The following is a 21030-nucleotide window of genomic DNA, read 5'->3' on the forward strand; positions in this document are numbered from 1 at the left end:
CAGGACTTTTCAGCAGAGTTAGAAGCCCCACTCATGTTTTTTGTTACCTGGCTGATGTACATCCCCAGCCTCACAATTCACATGCAGCAAAGCACTCAAAAATGAGAGATAAATGAGTTTTCCCGAGTGCTGAGAGGATGCAGCTGGGTTAAAAGAACAGGAATGGAAATGCTGGGACAGCAGAGCAGCTGCTGGCAGAGCTCAGTCATGTCTTACCCCAACCATGCCCCTGCCCATTTCTAACACAAACCCCTGCAATTCTTTCAATATTGCTGATTTTATTACAAGAGTAGTTTAAGACAGAACAAAAAATAATGGCAAACCCAAATATTTTTAAAAAATTTAATATGAAATCTGTAAGTAAGAGGCTTTACAAGCCTCAAATACTGAATAAACTCTGTTGGCTGTGGTTGTACAGCACTCAGGATGTGCTGATCTTTCACACCAACACGTGGAACTCCACTCTCCTGCAATCTCACATCCAGCAGTGCAAAGATTAAAAGGAAATGTTCCCTTCCATTGTTTTATTGCTGTCTCATCCCACTGATAACATGGCTTTTAGTCTGCTCAAGTTATCTCTAAGTTTGGCAGACACAAAACCTCTTGTCCTCCCCAATTACTGTTTATCCTCATAAATTCTGCTGATTTCAGACAGGAGAATGAATGAATGATTAAAAAAATAAATATTCTTATGCAGGAAATACACTGACCCGTACAATTAATACATTAATAATCATTAACTCGGAACATTAATTGCATGACTCAGAGTGTCTGAAGTTTTTATTTAAAAACCCCCAAACCTGCAGAACACAGAGGCCAAGGGATGGGGATGTCTGAGGCCTTCAGACACTCGGAGCTGGCTCTGACTTCAAAGGATGAATCACCAGGATCTGCTTGGTATCAGCAGGACTGGCCTGCACAATGAATGAGCTCAGTTAGCCCTTCCCTGGAGGGGTTTCTGTCTCTTGGCCACAGGGAAATGGTGCAGCTTGTCTGCAAGCAAACTTTTTATATTACATAAACCAAGGAAAACATATTTATATAGCAAAGGTTTCCTGAAATAGCCCCTGGAATTTTTAACAGAGCAACAATTCTTTCCAGAGTTTCAGGATGTGTTTCAACACATGTGAAGTGTTTGCTTTTTACTCTTTCCTTCCAATCTGGGTACAGCAGCCAAAACCTACACACCTATGGCTGTGTCCATCACAAAGTTAAACAGTTAAAGTGCACAGCAAGGAGAATCCTGAATGTCACCAACCCCAAATCTACTGGATACAGAATCTGCAAACAATAAAAAGTTTGTTTATTGCAACGTGAGGCTGGCTGCCAAGGGATAAATTCCTGATCTTCCTGGGCTGCATCAGTGTTTGAGTTCCTGTCTCTTGTACAATCAACTCTACCATTCAGCACTGCTTCTAAGAGAAGGAAAAGCAAAACTCCTGAGTTTGCAGACGATGCTTTGAAAGAGCATCCTACCTTCAGGTGCCAACAGAGTGGGCAGGTTCTCATTTGCTTTTAATGACGTGGTTTATTCATTAAGAGGTGAAAGCCCTGCAGTGCTCTGCTCAGGCCATGGTTGGAGCCACAGCTCTGCTGTCAGGCTGCAGGTTGATGAGGGAGTTGCTGGCCTGGGCCAGCTCTGCGATGGAGACTCGGCCTCGCTGCTTGATGTACTGGGCCACGGCTGCCATCTCCTCTGCAGTGATGTAGATGAACTTTCCCCTGTCGTCAATCACACCTGCAGGGCAAAGACAGCACCCTGCACTCAGCACTCGGCTCCCCTCGCTTCCCAACAGGCAGCACACAGTCTGGGAAGGCTGTTCCAGCTGAGGCAGCATTTCCTCTCTAAGCCAGGCAGGTTTTTATCTCCTGGCCACTGCTGGGTGCTGGAGCTGGGCAGTGCCAGCAGCCCAGGGCTCTGAGAATGCTCATTTTGCTCACAGGAACAGGTTCTGTGCACTGGGAACAGCTGGCTGGGAGCTCCACACCAGCTGCTGCAGGTACCTCGCTTTCATGGACCCACAGAATGTTCTGAGCTGGAAGGAACCCACCAGGATCATCAATGCAACTCCTGGTTCTGCACAGACACCCCAATAATCCCACCCTGTCCCTGAGAGCATTGTCCAAACTCTCCTGGAGCTCTGGCAGCCTCAGGGCTGTGCCCATCCCTCCCTGGAGAGCCTGGGCAGTGCCAGCACCCTCTGGGGGAAGAACCTGTCCCTGATCTCCAACATAAATCCCCCTGACACAGCTCCAGCCATTCCCTGCATCCTGTCCCTGTCCCTAACCCAGAGATCAGAGCTGCCCCTGGGGAGGAAGCTGCAGAACTTGATCAATCACCCCTCAGCCTCCTCTTCTCCAGGCTGAACAAGCCAGGTGTCCTCAGCTGCTCCTCACACGGGTTCCTCTCCAGACCCTTCCCCATCCTGGTAGCCCTGCTCTTTTGGTGCTCATGCTCTCAGCTCAGGCAGCTGCTGGAGAAAGGCACAACAGGAGGCTCCAGGAGGGCACTGAGAGCCCTGGTGGGGCTCAGCTCAGCCTTTCCAGCTTCCCCTCTGAAAGGGAATGCAGCTCAGCCTCCATCTTTCTGTTGCTCCAGCCAGACTGAGAACAGAACTGTGTTTTTATGTATTACACCAAGGCAGAGCCTCCCTGGCTCTGGGCACAGCCAGCCAGGACAGCACACATCCTTATCCCTGGATTCCAAGCACTTTTAGGGCATTTGAAAGGGTTTCCATGTCTATTTGCTGGGAGAGTTGTTCTCCAGCCACAAGAACAAGATCAGGTCAATAAATGTTCGTACTGGCACCTTCCTCTACTTCACCCTTGGAAAGAACAAGGCTGCCCAGCACTAAACCAGCCTTGTTCAAGCTCAGTTTCTGCTGCCATTCCAACTTGGACTGGCTGGCTACAGGGCTGGGAACAAGCACTTCACTGACTCCAGCATCCTGCAGTGCTCTGGGATGTTTGCCTCTACCCCAGTCCTGGCTTTAACCACCAGGCTTGGAAACCACCCCAAATCATCCCACTGATCCTCTCAAATTCAGATTTCAGAAGGCCCCATTTGCAGCTGGCTGCTCAGCAACCCCAAAAAAGCCTTCAGCAGATGGGTAAATAAATAAAACATAAAGATCTAGCTATCAAGTCCTACTAGATCCTTGAAACAGGAATGACACTGGAATTCTCTCTCTGCCACAGGGAAGGCATTTTCTGCACCACCACCTCTTCACCAGCTACAGAAAGATCCCCTCTGTGCTTTGGCTGTCACCTGTCAGGGTGCCATCTGCCATCAGGTCCTGGATTCTGTTAATTGCATCCTGTGCAGAAGAGAAAAAGGAATAACAGCCTGATCAAAAGGGGAGCAAAAACCATTTCACATGTTCAGATCAGCTACAGAGGTTTACATTGAAATCCCTCAGGATTAAGGAATTCAGTACTCCCACACAGAGAGGTGCAATCAGCCCTTTGTTCTTACAAGGGATAATATTTTTTTTACAGTTTGGGATATTCAAATTAAATTCCTTATCCCTTAAAAGAGACTTTTATTGCCATGACTTGCCTGTTTCAAGGAACAGGGGGTTATAGGAATCTCCCCATGGAAAGGCTGTGCAGTGCCATCAAGTTCCATGAAGCACACTGAGGTCCTTCTCCAAGGACCTTGCTTAAAAAATTCCACACTTTTTTCTATCTTCTCCTGCTCCTTTTAGGAGCAATCCTATCTTACCAACCCAAAGGAACAACTTGCTGAATTTATGGCTGGGTTTATTCTACAGTTACTCCAAGCATGCAGTTCCACTGCACCTTAAGTGTTGGTTTCTACAGTTTTACCTCTCTCTTTTTCTTGTTATACAACTGCAGAAAGGAATTGTAATTTGGATTTTAAACAGATAAATTCCTTTAAGTAACCCATTGCACACTTAAATGGAGTTCTGGTTTAAGAGGGAGGCAGGGACTCAGCAAAAATGAGTACTTCCACCCCAAAAGTCAGTGCTTACCTGTGTCCTTAAACCCAGATGTGAAGCCAAGTCCTCCAGCTGGATAACCTTTGTTTTCTGTGGAAACAAACAAGGGCTAAGCTGATGAACGAGCAAGTTGGGCTATTTTTTTTTTTCCATTCAAATAAAAAAATGCATTAAGCAGACAAAGCAGAACCTGTCCCTTTAAGTAACTTTTCCTAATAAGCACTTTCCTCTGATGAAAAAAATCTTGAGTTACCTAAAGCAGTGAGCTCTGTGGAAAGACTGAGTGCTCTGACCCACTTAGGGCAAGACTCAAACACATCTCCCAGTGCTGAGCCTGGACTTTTCCTTACTTTAGGATGAGCTCAAGGAACAGCCATGACCCTGTTCCCCCACTTCCTGAGTTTCTCAGCTGCCACCTTTAATTTACAGTGTTTTTTATCAAGATCCCTTTCTTCTTTGAGGGATGTTTCAAAGCACCTTTTAAAATGATCACTGGTGTGTATCAGCACTTACATAAAACCCAGGCAAGACTGGCAGCATTAAGTGCTTTATTCTGTTTCACTGATGTCATGTGCATTAATGCCATAATAATCTTCCTAAGCAAGCCAACACCTTATTAAAATTGTCAGTGTTGGAACTGCAAATTGTCATTTTGCTTTTGACAGATTCTTCCCGCAGCTTTTCTCAGTCAGGGCACAGCCACCACTGCTCACATCTGGTTTTGTGCTTCTCTGTAGCTCCAGAGAAAACACCTGCAGTGCTTGTCTGGAGCCACTTGGTTCCTGTTCTCTTCTCTGCCAAAGTTTTAGGAACTCATCTGTTTAGTTGCAAAAGTGTTTGTAAGGAGCTTGGAAAAGACAAAACTGTTGGAAAGCTCAGTTAATATTCAGGACTGCATTCCTAAAATCCATGTATGTACAGCCACAGGAGCTGCACCTCCATTAACAAATTAAATACTTCAAACAAGAAAGTCCTTTGTTTCTGGTCTTGAGAGCATACTGGGAGGCCACTGAGGAAATAGAGGCTGAAATAGATGAATCTCTTTCATTAATAAAATCAGACCAAAAAAGAAAGCCACACACAGATTTAGCAGTTGTGAAGTTCGATGCAGCCAAGCTAGAGAACTGAATACCATGGACTGAACACATGGAACTGGAACCAGTCCATGGAATTCAGTTCTCAGAGCTGGGAACTGCCAACATTCGTCACATCTTCTTTTAAAGGGATTGGGGGGTTGGTGCAAAGCCACATGAACAAGAAAAACAGGACTTAAACCTTCACTTAAAGATATTCCCCCTCAATGACCAAGTTTAGTGGAAGCTTTCCAAGACACATCCTGCTGGGAATGAGAGCCCAAGGGGGTCAGGTGGGATGAGGATGAACCCCCCACACTCTGGAATTAAACACACCACGAGGTCCCAAGGGAATAAAACATTCCTCCACATGCACCATGTTCTAGAGACAGGTTTAACTTTCCTTCAGCAACAAAAACACATCCACGTTTTCCTGAATACATTTCATTTTAGGGGTGATGCTGCTGCTGTCCTCAGCAAGGGATGAAACAGAGCAAGAGGCTGCATTTTGCTTCCAGCACCCTTAAGAATTTAGCATGGGGTGAGCTATCTCCAGTCAATGATACCAGCGTAAGAAATTATTCAGCAGAAGAGCTAAATTCAATTTTATTTTTTAAAAAACGCCAATTACTCTTAATTTATACATTTTTTCAGACAGCTAGGAGCAGCTCAGCACTGCTTCCTGTCAATGGTTTCTGTGAACAGAACAGAAGATGAGGGCAATCATAATCTATACATTAAGCACACACTCAAGATTAAAGAAAAATACTTAAAACTTGTGAAAGAAAGTGATGCCCCAGTTCTGCTGCAGAGGAAATCAGGTGTCGAAATTCAGACTTCGGTTTCCAGCCCAAGTTTAATTTCTCTGACGTCAAGATGAAGTGGCTGATACAAAACTTAGTGCTGAAACACTGAACTGGGAGTTTGTGACTAATCTGGTCCATCCACCACAACCCCTGGGGCGATGGGCAAAACTCTGCCCTGGCTGTGTCATCCCTTGGAAACCTCCCAGTGTTTGTGGAAGATCTCAAGGGACACTGGAATCTCCTTTTTTTGCCTACAGAGGTAAAAGAGAGGCAGGGAGCAGCCCAGCTGAGCTTTGGAGGGCTCTGTGCTGAGCTCTTGTCCAGAACTGCCTGGAAATCACTCCAAAGGACTCCCCCAAGGAGAGTTATCCATGAGGCAAATCTCTAAGTCCAGCAGATAAATCTGCTCTAAGTCCAGGGTTTTGCTGGGATAATGGACATGCAAAACCAGCCCAAAGCCTTGAGATTTTGGAATACCAAATGATTGGCAGCTTGCTAAGTATCCAAGTGATTTGCTTGCTAGAGAAGCTTTTTGTACACTTCACACATCCTGAGAGTTCAGATTCCAGCACAGGAAGAAAGGAACTCATCAGGAAAAAAGATTTTCATGACAGGGTTGTAGTGAGAGGAGAAAAATGCATCTGACCTTTGATATAGCAATAGTGGAGAGCATTTGCCCTCATAGATCAAAAGCTCAAACCCTCATGAGCACAGCCCAGGTTTTAAATTCCCAGCCACACAATGGGATGAAAGGGAGACTGGCACACCCTGGTTAAAACAAGGCAGCTGCTTCTTAAACTGCCCTGCTGAACACAAAAACAGCACTGGAAGCTGCATGGATAGAAAAAAGTGAAGGAATTACAGGAAAAGTCGGGATTGAGCTCTCCAGTGCCAGTGCTGGAGGCCCAAAACACCCTCCTGGTACAGCAACTCTCCTTCCTGCTGAGCTCACATGGAGAGACTGTTTTTAAATCAGTGGCTGATGTTCACAAACAAAAAAAGCCTGTAATCAAAATCCCAATCCACAGCAAACATTGCTTCCACAAACTCTGAGGGAGATCCACTAGGCCTGTCTTATACCACAGGGCAGGAGCCAAAGCCCCAAAAGCCAGGACTACAGCTGGAATTAAACTGTTCTAGCAGTGATGGATGTGCTCGTGCTGGTTCAGTAAAAAACACTTACTGAAGGTATCACTTTTGTTAGGTGTTGAATATGGAAATAAATGAAAGAGGAAGTGAAGATGTCCCTGTTTGACAAAAGGTATTTCACACCATCTAAGGAGAAAAAACAAAGGCACCTTACCTTAACATATTCCAGGAATTCCATAAGAAAGCTGCGAGACTGGAGACAGCAAGGAAAACAATTGTTATTTTAAATTTATGAGCATTAAATGCATCAAAAACTCGCTGAGTATAAATACCACAAAAATGTTTGGATTGCATCATTCCTAAGTTTTAACTACACACACTGAGATATTGAACTGGGAAGAAGTGTCACCTAGATTTAATCTTCACAAGGGATTTCTGACAGGTATTTTCTGAGACAGAATGTGGCTCAGGTACAATTAAGGTGTTTCCTGGAAAGTTATCATATAATTTATTTTTTCCCATCATAAATACCCTGAAATAACCACACCTGGGTGAGTTTAAGCATCATTAAGTCACACACCAAGGACATTTTGTGCAGAGGAAAACCCAGAGTGACTCAGGACCTGCAGATGGCCAAGTGCAGCGCAGCTGCACAGCACCCAGGGAGACTCAAGCATTTCAAAGCCATGCACCTGAAATCCAGAGCATTAATGTGAGCAGCTCCACTTCACAGGCAATGCAAACAGTGTGCATTGAAGTTAAAAGGAGATCAGGTTACTCTGCAACCCTGGAAATCAATCAGCCGTAATTAACTGGTGAGTTCTGGAGTCAAGAGCTCGATTTTCAGCACAAGCAGCCCCAACAACACAAGGCAGAGTCAGCTTTTCTAACAGGATACTGAAATGCTTCAGTACTTCAGCCACCACAGGGCCAGGGTGCTGCTTAATTTCTTTCTCATTTCTGCTGTCTCCACATGACTCTGTACCTGTTATTATTTCTGAATATGACTTTTAAATCACCTGCAATTCAAGTTCCAACTCCCCACCCCTACCAAAGTTATCTCAGGTTGAGATCCAGGCATCATCAACTGCCTGCCAAGCTCTTTCAGGTGAGGAACACCCTTCTCTGTTCTGCCATGGAATTAATTTCTCCTTGACAGGCAGCTGTAGGAACATGGACAATCAACACTTTCCAGCTTTAAAGGGTGTTTGAAGTGGAACACATCAATTTTTAGGGATAATCTCATCTCCTAACAGGACAGGCACAGATTTTTGAAGGAACTGTCAAGTGTGCATTTTGCTGTTCACTGTGTCTCAGGGAATTCTCCATCACCAGATAGAATTTCTCTTGGTGTTAACCCTGGTCTGATGGAGGATTTTTCTCGATGAGAAGGGATCCATAATGAGAACATGTAATGAGTCAATGGTGCTTGACAGTGGGCACAACCTGCTCCACTCTCAGTCATGCTAAAGCAAATCCATTTAATCCCAGAGTCTCTTCAGCAGAGGAGCAAATGCACACATGGCCCTGAAATAAATCCTTCCCAAGAAATGCACTGGACAGCTCAAATTGGCAGCTACAACCCAAGAGCAATTCCAGGATGTGATAGCAAATAAATTGTGTCTAACAGGTTTTCACCAGGCAAAATAAGAACTCTGCCTCCTGAAACAGCAAAACTTTTCCAGGTTTGCTGTGATTTTATATCAAGTATCACATTTCAACCACCATCCCCAGCAGCTCTGCAGGCAGCCACAGGAGCAGCAGTGTGGGTTTGTCCTGAGGATTCTCTTATCAGAAGCCTTTTGAGACAAGAGTTTGGTTTTTAATTTGATTTCACGGCAGCTCTCTTGGTGTAGAAAATAAAGCCAAACCCAAGTAATTGCCCCCAAGGTGTGTGGGCACTTTCAAACTCCAAATTCAGCTTTACTGGCTCAGTCTCTGTGGATAAGGCAGAGCTGCTGACAGTGAGAGATTATCTGAATTCCAGAATGAGTTTTATTTCAGTTCTTAGACACAGGGAGGACAGAACTCATTTCCAGCAAGTTCCCTCACAACTCTAAAATAACCTGTAGGAGTCTGGTATGAGGAACAGCAGCATTCCCCAGGAAATATTCCAGGGTTAACCTGTGCCACAGACACAATTTAGCTTTCACAAGCAAAAACCTTTGGCTGACTCCTACTTTCAAGTTCATTTTACACGAGACAGAATGCAGCAAGTCTAACAAGAGAAGGGGAACTGCAGAACCAGCCCCACGTACCTGTTCCTCTGTCATTGTTTCTTCAACCCCTTCCTCTTCAACCACAAAACTCTCCTTCAGCTTCAGGTACTCTTCATGTTCTCTCTTCTCCTCTTCTTCCTTTGCCTTCCTTTTTTCCTCTTCCTGGACAGAAAAGATGACAAATGGTCAGTTTGCTCTTTCCCAAGTCAGGTTTTAAGTGAAGCAGCATCTTCTTTCTCTGCAGCCAGCACATAAAAAAGTTTTTAAGAAGAACCTAAGTTGTCCCTTGATGGCACAATCAGTTTCAGAAGCCACTCTTAAGGCAGTGACCATCACACACAGCCAAGGCTGGTTCTTACCAGAGCTGACAGAGGGCAGAAAACCACTCTTAAATACCAACCTGCCTGCTTCATTTGCATGAATCTGCTGCTTCTGACAGGAAACTCCTGCCCCTCCCTGCACTTTGATGTAACGTCCACACTTCTGGTTCCTGGCCCCAGTTCTGCTCTCCCACTACAGGACATTGGGGTGGTCACAAGGAACAGTGGAGTTACATGGGTGGAGAGAAAAAAGCCAGCCTGTAAAAGTTCCAAGTAAAATCATGTTTTCAAGGAAAATCTCTTTCTTATGAGAACTTTATTCCAGCAAACTGTGCCTACATGGAATACAAACTATTATATAAAGTATTTTAGGCACTGGAGGCAAGGCATGATTGTATTAACAGAAGTGGTTTTTACATGCTGTTAAACAAAAGCTTCAGGATTTTAGTTATCTGCAATAAAAAAAAATAAATCATGGGCTACCCTGAAATAAATGTTAAAGCCTTAAAGCCCACAATAAAGCTGACCCAGAAAACTCCAAGTCCAGCATCAGTGATGTGGTGATTTCTACTTCTGAGGAATTCACACCTTCACAAATCAAAATGGTGATTAAAGATTTGGGAATGTGACAGATTACTTAGAAAATGTTTCAACTAAGAACAGCTTTTTACTGGGAACTCCTAAATTTGCAGCTTTCCATTATTTTCATTTAAAATTTGTTTTGCTCTTCTCCAAGGGAAGGCTGGACTAACTTTGAAGGTTGGACCTGATCTCAGATGCCTTTGCCAATCTAAAAGATTGCATGGCTCACACAGAACAAAAATGTTTCACTACAGGACAGTTTCTTTCACAGAGGAATTTATGTTTGTGCAGCACCTGGTACAAAGAGATTCCAAAAGGATCTGGCCTCTGGCTCCATCACATTCCAGAGGCTGAATAAAACAAACAGAGAAGTTCTTCAAATTTCAGTGACAACTCCAGGGCATTCCTCTATCATTAGCAGAGGAATTGATCTTTTAAAGACCAATGGTACTGATTTCTAAATGCTTGCCATGCTACATCTTTAACACTAATGGTAATTGCCTCCTTCTATAGCTAGAATGTAAATATTTGGTCCATTAAAACAGGGAGAGACAGGAACAGGTTATTCAGTATATAGAAAACATATCCATATTAAAAAATATGTCATTTGATAAAAAACAAAGAGTATTTGGTCCCATTTTTATTTCATCAAATTCCCAGAAAGTCAGGAGAGAGAATCCTGCCAACATCCAAGAATGAGAAAAACAGGACTGAAAGGATTTTAGTGTAACTGCAAAGCCAAATGCATTTTTTAAACAGCTATCTCATGAAAAATCTACAGATCTAAGGAAGCTCTTGAGACAAAACAAGATCATTTTTGGGTCATTCATCACCACAACAATTAATCCAACAGCAGATTTCTTTCCTTATATGCACTCCAGATGCCAAGAACAACATAAACATATTTCATTTGGAAGCAACAGCAATTGTTCTTTTCTTGTAAGTGCATTAAATTTCATCTTGATCCTGGAAAGACAAGAATAACGTTCTTCCCCTGGTCTATTAGAGAGGTTGTAATTCAGAAGGATTTGAACTGAGGGAAAAAAAACCCAAACCAATCACAAAGCCTCCAAATTGCTTTGGTAAATAATTTCTAGATGGTTCTGCAAAAAAAGAAAAGATCAGAAGACCCATTTGTAACTGAGAGCAATAATAACTACAACACATTTTCCTGCTTCTGGAAGGTCTAACAAACGAGCAAGGCTCCTTCCTGTGCTCCTTCCCCACCTGAAAAACAGCACCTTGCATTTTTTGGAAGTGTCCCAGCACGTTCCTATCAGCGCTTCCATTGCCAACACACGCAGAAAAGCAGCCCTGCTGTGAGACTGGCAAAGCACTCAGCTACCAGCCCCTCTTTTGCCAACAGGAGTTTGTGTTCCAGATGCTGAATTTTGATCAGCAGAGCATTTCCAGGTGCTCTGAGCCACTGCTTTGGTAGCTAAAGTGTGTCAGCCCCCAAAGCTTCCTGGTGGTTGTAACTCTCTCTGCAACACTAAGTATTTCCAGCTGCTTTTTGCATCTAAAAACTAAAAAAAAATCATGCAGAGCCTCAGATGCTTCACAACCTAAATTCACCTATGATTCAATCTGTAGGAAAAAAAGGATTTATCCAAGCTGCAGCTTGGTTCAGAGCAAGGGGAGAGATGACTTTGCACAAGTGCCCAGGGAGAAGCAAGGTGGAGGCTGAGCAGGGGAACCCTGGCTCGGTCAGGATGTCTGGGAATATTTATTCCCAACTTTTTGTGCTCCACCATCTCCCTAACCCTCCTCCCTCATGTCCTCTCAGCTGTGTGGGAGCTGCAGGGCCAGGCTGAGGCAGCAGCATTCCCACAAAACCTGGTGTGTGCAGAGAGATGACCCAGGAAACACCCACAGCTCCTCGGGGTCTCCGCACAAGCCGAGCCCAGGGTTTTGTGCTGCTCACACAGAGGGCACTGGGCTCAGCCCCACCTTTCAAACCCCACATCTTCAGCACTCAGGCTCCTTCTGAGCTCGTGGCTCAGAGCACAGAGTGGCTGGGCCACCCCCCAGCCAGAGGTGGGGTGCTGGGGAAATCCCAGCAGATGGAAATTTGGTAACTGCAGATGCTCATCTTCAGCTGTCTGCTTTTATTTTTTTTTTGTTTTTTTTTTTGGTTTTTTTTTGAAGTGGGTTTGCCTCTCTCCTCACCCATCTGAATGTTACCAAGACTGGGGGCTTGAACAGTGTAAAGATTTCTTTTTGATTAGTTTATTCCACTGCATGTGAAGAACAAACTTTGACCACATTTTTATTTTATAAATAAATAAATGACTCACTCAAACCTCTGTTTTCTGTTCTTTCTCTCACCCAGTCCCCCCCAGTGTCCACCAAGGACCTGGATGTGCTGTGAGGCTCCTTTCAGATCATCACCCTCTGTTTGCCTCTTCCCTTGATCCCAGGGATTGCTTCCAAACACATTCCCTGTGCCAACTGCATGAGAGCCCAACTTTTTACCAGGTGAAACCCACAGCATCCCAAAAAACTCCCTTAGGCTTCCAGTTGGAAGCACACCTTGATTTTTGGGATCACAGATTGCTCAGGAGTTCTGGGATGCTGCTTAGGTGGAGGAAATCTCACTGATAGTGAGGAAGGCAAACACTGGACATTCTTCAGCCACCTCCTGGTTCCCTGTCATTCCTTTATTCCTGGCTGTTTCCCTAATTTTTAGGATGAGGAACAGCATCCTGAATCTTTAGAGGAAAGACCACAGAAACCCTCCTTGCAGAGGATCCAGTTTTTGCATTGTCAGTGCAGGTTCTGCAGGAAGCCAAAAGGGAATGAGCAGAGAATAATTTGGCACAGAGCAGATGGATCTTGTAGGATTCCTGCCCCCCTCGCTGCTCAGACAGAGTAAGTGTCCTTATCCACTCAAAATCAGAGGAGAATGAGGTTTTTTGCAAGGTTTTTAACTTGTACTCCCTTAGGAGAAATTAATTTTGAGGGAATTATACACACTTGAAACTGGTGCTTAAACTGAGATTATGGAGTGGTTCTCCATCAGCCTCCAGAAATGCACTGTTTATGTGGGAAAAATGGATATAAATATCAAACAGATGATGAAGAGCTCTGCTGAGACATACACAAATTGATGCTCACAAAATAAAACAACTAAAACTTGGTGCCTCTTCTCATGTGATGAAATATCAGAGTCCAGACTTTAGGGCCAAACCTTCCAGAGGATCTTTGTGATCCTGGCTCATCCCCATTTCTACAGCTCTGAAGATCCAAACCATTTTTATTCAGGCACTTAAAATCAAATTTACCAAAATCTCTGTGCACAGGCAAAGGAAAAAAGAGCTTTTTATGTGAGCAATCTGCCAGGTTTTGTCTGAAGACTCTGTTTTGCAACACCAGAGGAAGTTCACTCTCATTGATAAGGTGATGGCTGGCAAACCAGCTCACCACCAAAAAACTCCAAGAGTGAAAGGGAAATCCCCAGGGTAAAGCAGAGCTGAAGCAAATGCCAATTATAAAGGAGCTTCCTCAGGCCTGCAGCCAATCAGCTCAGCAGAACACTGGAAAGGAAACTTGAATTTAAAAATACTGGTTTGCAACACTCAAGCCAAGGGGCAACCACATTTTATTTGTAAGTGCATACAAATCTATTGAAATAAAAATAGAGGGTATTTTTCTCAAGACCTGATTTTAGCCCCCATAACTCTCTCAAGGTACAGGTCCCACCTGTCAGCACAATTTTAGTGGCACTTCTTGGGGAAAGAGACTGAAAAAAAAAGGTTCAAGTGGAATTTAGCTACCCAAGCTGGCTGTGCTTGTTTGGGGACTTGCCCCTGCAAAAATACTCTGATGTACTGGGAAAAGAAAGGGGAAAATGAGGTGTCTGACAACTGCAACATTTCTCAGGCAAACTTCAGTGATAAAATGAATTTTTTGTGCCTTGTGGGATTATATAAACTACAGCAATGTCAGTGACCAAAATGCTTCTAAAAAAACCAGCTCCCCCCTGGTTTTTATCTCCTGACTATCACTCACTACTTGAGGTATCTTTCAGAAGTTTGCCTTTCCACCTCCTGATTTAGATGAGGGAATGGAATCATCATGTGTGCAGTCCACAAGGCCCTACTGGTGCCAAGACATTACTTGTGGCAATGAAGAATTCCTCCTCTAGAGGAAAATAAATGACATTTTATTCCATAAACCCAATGATCCTCTGACTGCTCACAGAGGCTGTGCCTTCTCCATCACACCATCAGTCTGTAACAAGATTGGAAAGATGAGGTGTTCTGAGCCTAAGGACAGGCTCCCTTCAATTGTTCTGTTTCTTGTTACAGACTCCATGAAGACAGATTTAAAATTACCAGAAAACAGCTGAGCATGGACACTAAATATTGTCAGACACATTTACTTTGATCCACGCTCCAAATGTTCAGCAGTTACTGCATTATCAACTTAGATACAAGCAAAAAAATTAAATATTGAAAGCACTTTCCTCTGAGAAGCAGAATAATGTTGCTGATGCAGCCTGGTGGAGGGGTTTTCTGTCCTGATAAATACTGGGAAAACAAGTAATTAAAGCAAACTAAAGTAGCTTAAAATTACAGGATTTAAGTAGGTAGGTACTGGCTAAAGTGACCAAGCTGAATTCAGGCATTTGAGCAATTTTCCAAGTTCAAGGAAGTACTCTGTGGATTGTACACAAAATTTAAAAACAAACAAGTAAATTCAGAGCCTTAGTTTGTATTCCTCTTTTTCCCTGAGCCTTGTGAAATAGAAGTGCTGTAGTGAAGTGTTAACTAGGAATACTGCAAATTAAACCAGAAACAAGTAAGAATTTCCTCATTCAACCAAAAATTAATTACACAACCCTCAACTGAACAAAAACAAAATTAAAAGAAGGTAAATAAATATTTCTGTGTGAAGAGATGCCTGGTTGAAATTTCACCTTTATTTTTTTACTCAACTTTTGAATTGTGCCTGAGTTAATCCAGCTAAATTGCTAAAGCCCAGGTCAAATCCCAGGAGAACAACTCAGTCCTGTGCTACAGCTTCCTCTGAACAGGTTGGCCTAGCTCAGGTGGAATTTGCTTAAAAATTCAGGTGCTGTGCTGTGCTGGCTGCCACCCTGCCCAGGGACTGGCAGTTCCAGTGTCACTTCATGTCACTGTCCAGGCAGTGCCTCTCAATTCCCCCAAAGCACTGGAGTCATTTCAGCTCCTCACTCAGGCTTTCAAGAATATGAAGTTCTCAGAACTTCAGGAAAATATTAAAGACATTAATTTGGACGTCTCTCTTGGAAGGGAAGCTGGGGAATTATTGGTCAGCTGGAAGTTTGGTCAAGCTGCTTTACAAAATCTCAGATTTTTACGTATCCTGATTTTGTAGTGCTGACATTCTCCCCCATCCAATTTCTGAAATTCAGGACTTCTACTGATGGAAAGGAACTGTGAGTTCAGAAGGAAAAGGATTTGTGGGGAATAAGCCCAGAGCTAAAAGGACACTCACATAAAGATCTCATGGATACACTCTGTATGTCTAATGTATGGATTATTTTTCTAAATTGCTTTATCCTGCCTTCATGCCCTGGACAGAGGAAAGGAAAAATTGTCCTTTCCTTTTTAAAATATTATCAGCAACACACCCCACTTACACAACCTGCACTTAGAGCACATTAAAATAAATCTCCACAAAGCAGAGACACAAATTTCAAAAAAATCCCCAAAAAATTCACAGTGAAAGCTGGGGGCTGCAATTTTTCATCTCGGGACTGTGCAGAACACCTCTGTCCTTTCCACCACACAACTTGCAGCAGCACTGATGGCCTGAGTACAAAAAAGCAGCTCTGAAGTCAAGTTTTCCTCCCTCACTAATGAAAATTATTCAACAAAAGCATTTCAATTGAGCAGTACCTGTTTTTCTGGGTCACTCCTGCTAACATATGCACAGCTCAGGAATCTTTAACTGGGAAGCACATGCAAATATATAGAATTAGAATGAAATCACACCATTTCACACAACACTTGCAAAATCAGTTGCTGCTGCTGCTGCTGCCTTTCACTTTCTGTCCTGCTGGTTCCAGCTGGCAGCTCAAAGGGAACAGGGGAAGTTGTGAATCTCCATCTTTAGGAGACACTCAGGAGCTGGGCTGGTCAAAGTCCTGAGCTCCAAATCCTGGGCATGGCTGCAGCAGGACAGACCCTGTGGTCCCTGCAGGTCCCTGCAGGTCCCTGCTCACAGAACTTCCCCAGAGAAATGCCAAAAGCAAACCTGGCTCAGTATTTGCACAGATAAACACAATTATTCCCACCTGTCGTTCCTCCTCCAGACGAATTCTCTCCTCTTCTTTCCGCCTTTCCTCCTCTCTTTTTGACTCGAGCTTCCTCCGTTCTTCTCTCTCTGCTACTTCAGCCTAAAATAAACATGATGCAAGCCAAGCCTTACTCTTTTTTAATCTGCATTTTAAAATTTCATATTATGATACCATGAGGGGGTTTCTTACCACCTTTGAGATGCCTGCTCAGAAAGAAACATCAAAAAGAATAATAATAAAAAGCCATTATCATTTCACTTCCCCTCCCCTGCAGCACACTCCACATTGTGGTATATTTAGAAATTACCCTCCTCACTTGTCTTATCTGGATCTCAGTAACTGTTTTAAGTTTTGAATGTGCTCATGAGCTTATTATGAGAGTGATGTTAAGCAATGTTGTGTCTTGGAATTCCATTTCACCTCACTTGAAATTTAGTCAGAATGGACCCTAAGGAATTAAAAAAAAAAAAAAGAAGGATTTGGAACAAAAACTGTGAAAATAAGTGCATTCAAATATATCATTTTACCTGGGCAGAATCCCCTACAGAAAAAGCTGCAATGGTCTCTTGAAATAATTTTGTTTTTGTTTTTAAGCCAAAGATGTTGTTGCAAAATGAGGGAAAATTAAAAAGGGTGTTGAGTGTATTTTTTAACGATTTTTTTTCAGGCTCTTCAGGATACTTAAATTTGAAAATATATTAAGAGGACAAGTAGAAAATATTCCAGGGAGGATTTGGCTTTGATTGTTTCAGGGAAAAAGCCCCATGCAATGAATTTATCTGTCTACATGGGAAAATAAAAATCAGCTTGTTTTAAAATGAAACAGAAGATTCCTCACTCCCCCAGCTGATGCTTATCCAACTTCATTCAATTTTGCTCACACTTTCCACAAAAAAACAAAAAGGAAAATTAAATACAATGAGTATGGAAAGTAACAAGATGATGAAAGCACTGAGTGAGAAAAGGTTCATAATGGAAGTTTATATATAACCAATAATTAAGTTTATTACCAACTTCTCCATCTACTACACCAGATTTAAACCTCAGGTGACACTAAAATTCTCAAACTGGGTTTCAAAAGCTTTAAAAATGTTCATATAGAACAATACAGAGTCTGAAAAAAAATAGAACAACTCCAAGGAAAATGCACAAACTGCTGCCTTAAAAAGGCTGAAAAACCTCTTGCTTCCCTGGAATTAACAAAAGCAAAAAGCTTTCTATCTCCCTCAGTCTGTAAAAACGATAAATAGAGCTAAACACAGATAAAAACGAGTTTTTACACCCTGAGAGCACCTGAACCACTCCTCAGAGCTGCCCAGGGTGTTACACCAACACCATGGGGATCTCAATGTATTTTTAAGGGGAGATACTGCTGACATTAAGCTGGAAGGCAGTGGAAACATCCAAGAAAGAGCATTCAAGAGTTTAACTCCTCTCCTTCCCCACGTGAATGGAAAGAAAATGAGATGCTGTTTTCCACAGCCTTCCTGGGCCAGCAAAAGCTGAATTTACATTTTTAAGATAAAGCAGGCATTTAGTGATGGCACTGCCTTGGCCCTTCTGGGCTGTGTCATCCCCAGCTCTCTGCTGAGCTGTTCAGGCTCTGCTCAATACGTGGCAGGAAATACTCACCTCTCTCTGGGCTTTCCTGGCTTGTTTCTCTTCTAATTTCCTCTGCTTCTTTGCTCCAATTTTCCCAGACACCTGAAATTCTGGCACCTCCTCAGCATCCTCTTCCTCTGCAACATTGCAGAAATGACAAATTTTAAATCATCTGTCAGAAGTCCCTTGGAGAAACTTCAGTGCTGCCCAGGAAAGCAGCAGCAGATGAAAAGGAGACACACACACACTTCAGACAAGACCTTTTAGATGGAAAAAAGGGGGAAAAAAAAATCACATGAGACTGCCAAAGCCACAGAGCAGAAGTAACAAGGCAAACACACACTCAGTGAAGGCAGAAGTAAAAATTTCCTTGATCCTTTGAAGGAAGGCTTTTCATAAATATTTCTTGCTTTCCACAATTAAAAGAGAGACTTTCTCTGATACACAAATTGTTGTCATTATTTATCTGCTCAACACTGGCCTGCAGAGACTTTCTTACCAGCAACCCTCAGGATTTGTACAACAGACATGCATTGAAAAAGTGGGATTCAGAGGCACCCCCCACTCATCCACTGATTCTAGCCTGACAGAAATAACCTTTCAGGGATGAGGGGAAAAAAAACCACCTTGAAATGCAAATCTTGGGTCTGCCTGCAAGAAAATGACATGTAAATATTTGCCTGTTGTATGACAAATGGTTGTTTACAGAGGTGATTTCTGCAACAGTGAAATATGAAAGAGTTTTATGCTCAAAGGGTGTGCAAATGAGGATTTCTGCTCACTCAGGGGCTGAGGAAGAAGAGCTTTTAAAGGCAGCCACTTCCTCCCTGCCCAGGAACATTTGGCTGCTGTATTTGCTGGTTTAAATCACTCCTTGATCCCACCAAAGTCCTGGGGACTGACCTCAATGCTCCCAGAGAAATCCTCAGCTCGCTGCACAAACGCCACACAACATATTCACAGCCATGGCAGGCTCAAAATGAAAGCTCCTCACACATGGATCCCCTTTTTGGGTGAAATAATTGGTGCTTTGAGCATCCCCAGTGCTGGAAGAGATTTGGCAGGGCTGGTGCCAGGATGTTTTTTGGAGGGAGCTCTCTCCAGAGCACCTGGTCTCCTTTTCTGGGAACGCAAAAAGCTGCTATGAAAGGAGAATATATGGATGAATGACACTCCCCCTTCTTTTTTTACGAAGAATTAGGTTGAAAACACTCCTGTTTTACTAATTCCAAGACACAGAACAGGACTATGGTTAAACCACCAAGGCATCATGAGAAATAAATGTATCTGAGAGCTGTGTAGGTGGCTCTCAAATAACAGCTGTTTTCAGGAGATGGAATTAATATGAGCCTGGTTGCTGAGCTGGGCTTCAGAGAATTGCTGGAGTCTGATTACTGAGATGATCAAAAGGGTTCCCCCTTCCTGCACCACACAGAGTGAGGATGGGTACTCACACCTGACACAGTTGCTTCTATAATTTTAATGATGCTTAAAATAACTTTATATATATTTTAAATACAGCATCGAGGGGAGTTCCAAACTAGAGCACACCCAGCACTAGCAGTTATTACTCCAAAATTAACAGCTCAGTTCTGGTATTATTGTTTAGAAAATTACTCCTTGCAAACACCACAAGTATAAAACACCATCTATGACACTGCTCCACCTGAGGGCTTCTCAAATTTCATCTATATTAAGATTACCTGAGCCAGACATGAGGCAGAAATCTAAGGAGGGACTGTTTTAAAGCCTTTTTTTTTTTTTTTTCCCCAGTCCTGGATCAAACACACCTTTGTTGTTCAGGAGCATTCCTTTCCTCCTGCGATGTGACCCCTTAAGCACCACTTCCTCCAAGCTTCCTGCATTGTGTGGAGTTACATCCATCAAAAGCCAGAGATGGGGATGCAGACACAGCACATGATTCAGCAGAGCTGGAAAGGTCACCAGGGCACTAAAGCTGGCTGTAATTAATATGTACTAAATAAACCTGACAGCCACATAAACACGAGCTCAAAGCATTTGCTGAATCCATTTGTTGTTAGAGCAGAACCACCCCACCAAAAGCAGCGAGGGTGCTGCACACAGCCAGCAATTCTCTATTTCATTTTGGTACAGCAGTGATTGTTTCAGCAGCTTTTAGCAGTCACTTTTCACACCCTCCTGGCTGTGACAACACTGGGAGACTCCAGGGGGGGATGAGTCCATGGGGATTTGTACTCCATCTGTCCCTGAGCTTTGGGGGTGATGCAGGAGGTTCAGTTGATGGTGCTGGAAGGACTTCAGCATCCCCCAAGTGCTGTGCTTGGGCAGCCTGTGGCTGTGCTCAGTTGGGAAACCCCACACTCTGACAGCACTCAAACTGAAAGAAAGCAGGTTGAGATGGGATACTGGGAACGAATTTTTCCCTGTGAGGCTGGGGAGGCCCTGGAATGGATTTCCCAGAGAAGCTGTGGCTGCCCCTGGACCCCTGGAAGTGTCCAAGGCCAGGCTGGATGGAGTTTGGAACAACCTGAGCTGGTGGAAGGTGTCCCTGCCATGGCAGGGGTGGGACTGGATGAGTTTTAACATTCATTCCAACCCAAACCTGCTGTGATTTCAACAGTCCTGCCAGTTCCCATCTCAAGAGACCAAAAGCACAACCAGAGTGCCATGTTCTGCTTTACACAAATGTGGGGTTTTCAGCTGGCCAGCTGAGAGGTGGCTTCAGGGAATCTTTGCTTTTCCTTGATATTTTGAACATACTGAGAGGCAGCACAAGAGAAAAGTTATCAGTCACACAGGTGTCTGAATTTCTGAATTTCTTCTTTTTAAAAATACTTCCCAGTAACTTTAGAAAATGTGCTGATGTTCTGTATCAGGATAGAAATTTAGCAGAATTCTGAACTGTGTACAGAATAGAAAAAAACATCCAAAATAAACAATGAGCATTTTGTATTTTAGTTGTCCCAGAATCACAGAACTCTTTGGATTGGGAAGGACCTTAAAGACCATCTCATTCCAACCCCACTGCCACTCCCACCTTGCACCAGACCAGGTTTCTCCAAGCCCCATCCAACCTGCTCTAGTTGCTCCTGTCTTATTTCCTTTTAAA

General features: G+C 43.4%; 1 protein-coding gene across 1 annotated transcript in view; it reads right to left on the minus strand.

The window, feature by feature from the left end:
• Window positions 1-258: 258 nt before the first annotated feature.
• DDRGK1 (DDRGK domain containing 1) overlaps window positions 259-21030 on the minus strand; it is a 33455-nt gene continuing 12683 nt past the window's right edge. Inside the window, exons 3-9 of the mRNA XM_015625514.2 lie at window positions 17970-18076; window positions 16335-16436; window positions 9189-9311; window positions 7145-7183; window positions 3996-4052; window positions 3269-3317; window positions 259-1738 (exon numbers count right to left, since the gene is read on the minus strand). Coding sequence (XP_015481000.1) covers window positions 1566-1738; window positions 3269-3317; window positions 3996-4052; window positions 7145-7183; window positions 9189-9311; window positions 16335-16436; window positions 17970-18076 — 650 coding nt within the window. The 3' untranslated portion in view covers window positions 259-1565. The remainder of the gene's footprint in view (window positions 1739-3268; window positions 3318-3995; window positions 4053-7144; window positions 7184-9188; window positions 9312-16334; window positions 16437-17969; window positions 18077-21030) is intronic.

The sequence above is a fragment of the Parus major genome, chromosome 4 (genome assembly GCF_001522545.3).
Source record: "Parus major isolate Abel chromosome 4, Parus_major1.1, whole genome shotgun sequence".
NCBI classification, from domain to species: Eukaryota; Metazoa; Chordata; class Aves; order Passeriformes; family Paridae; genus Parus; species Parus major.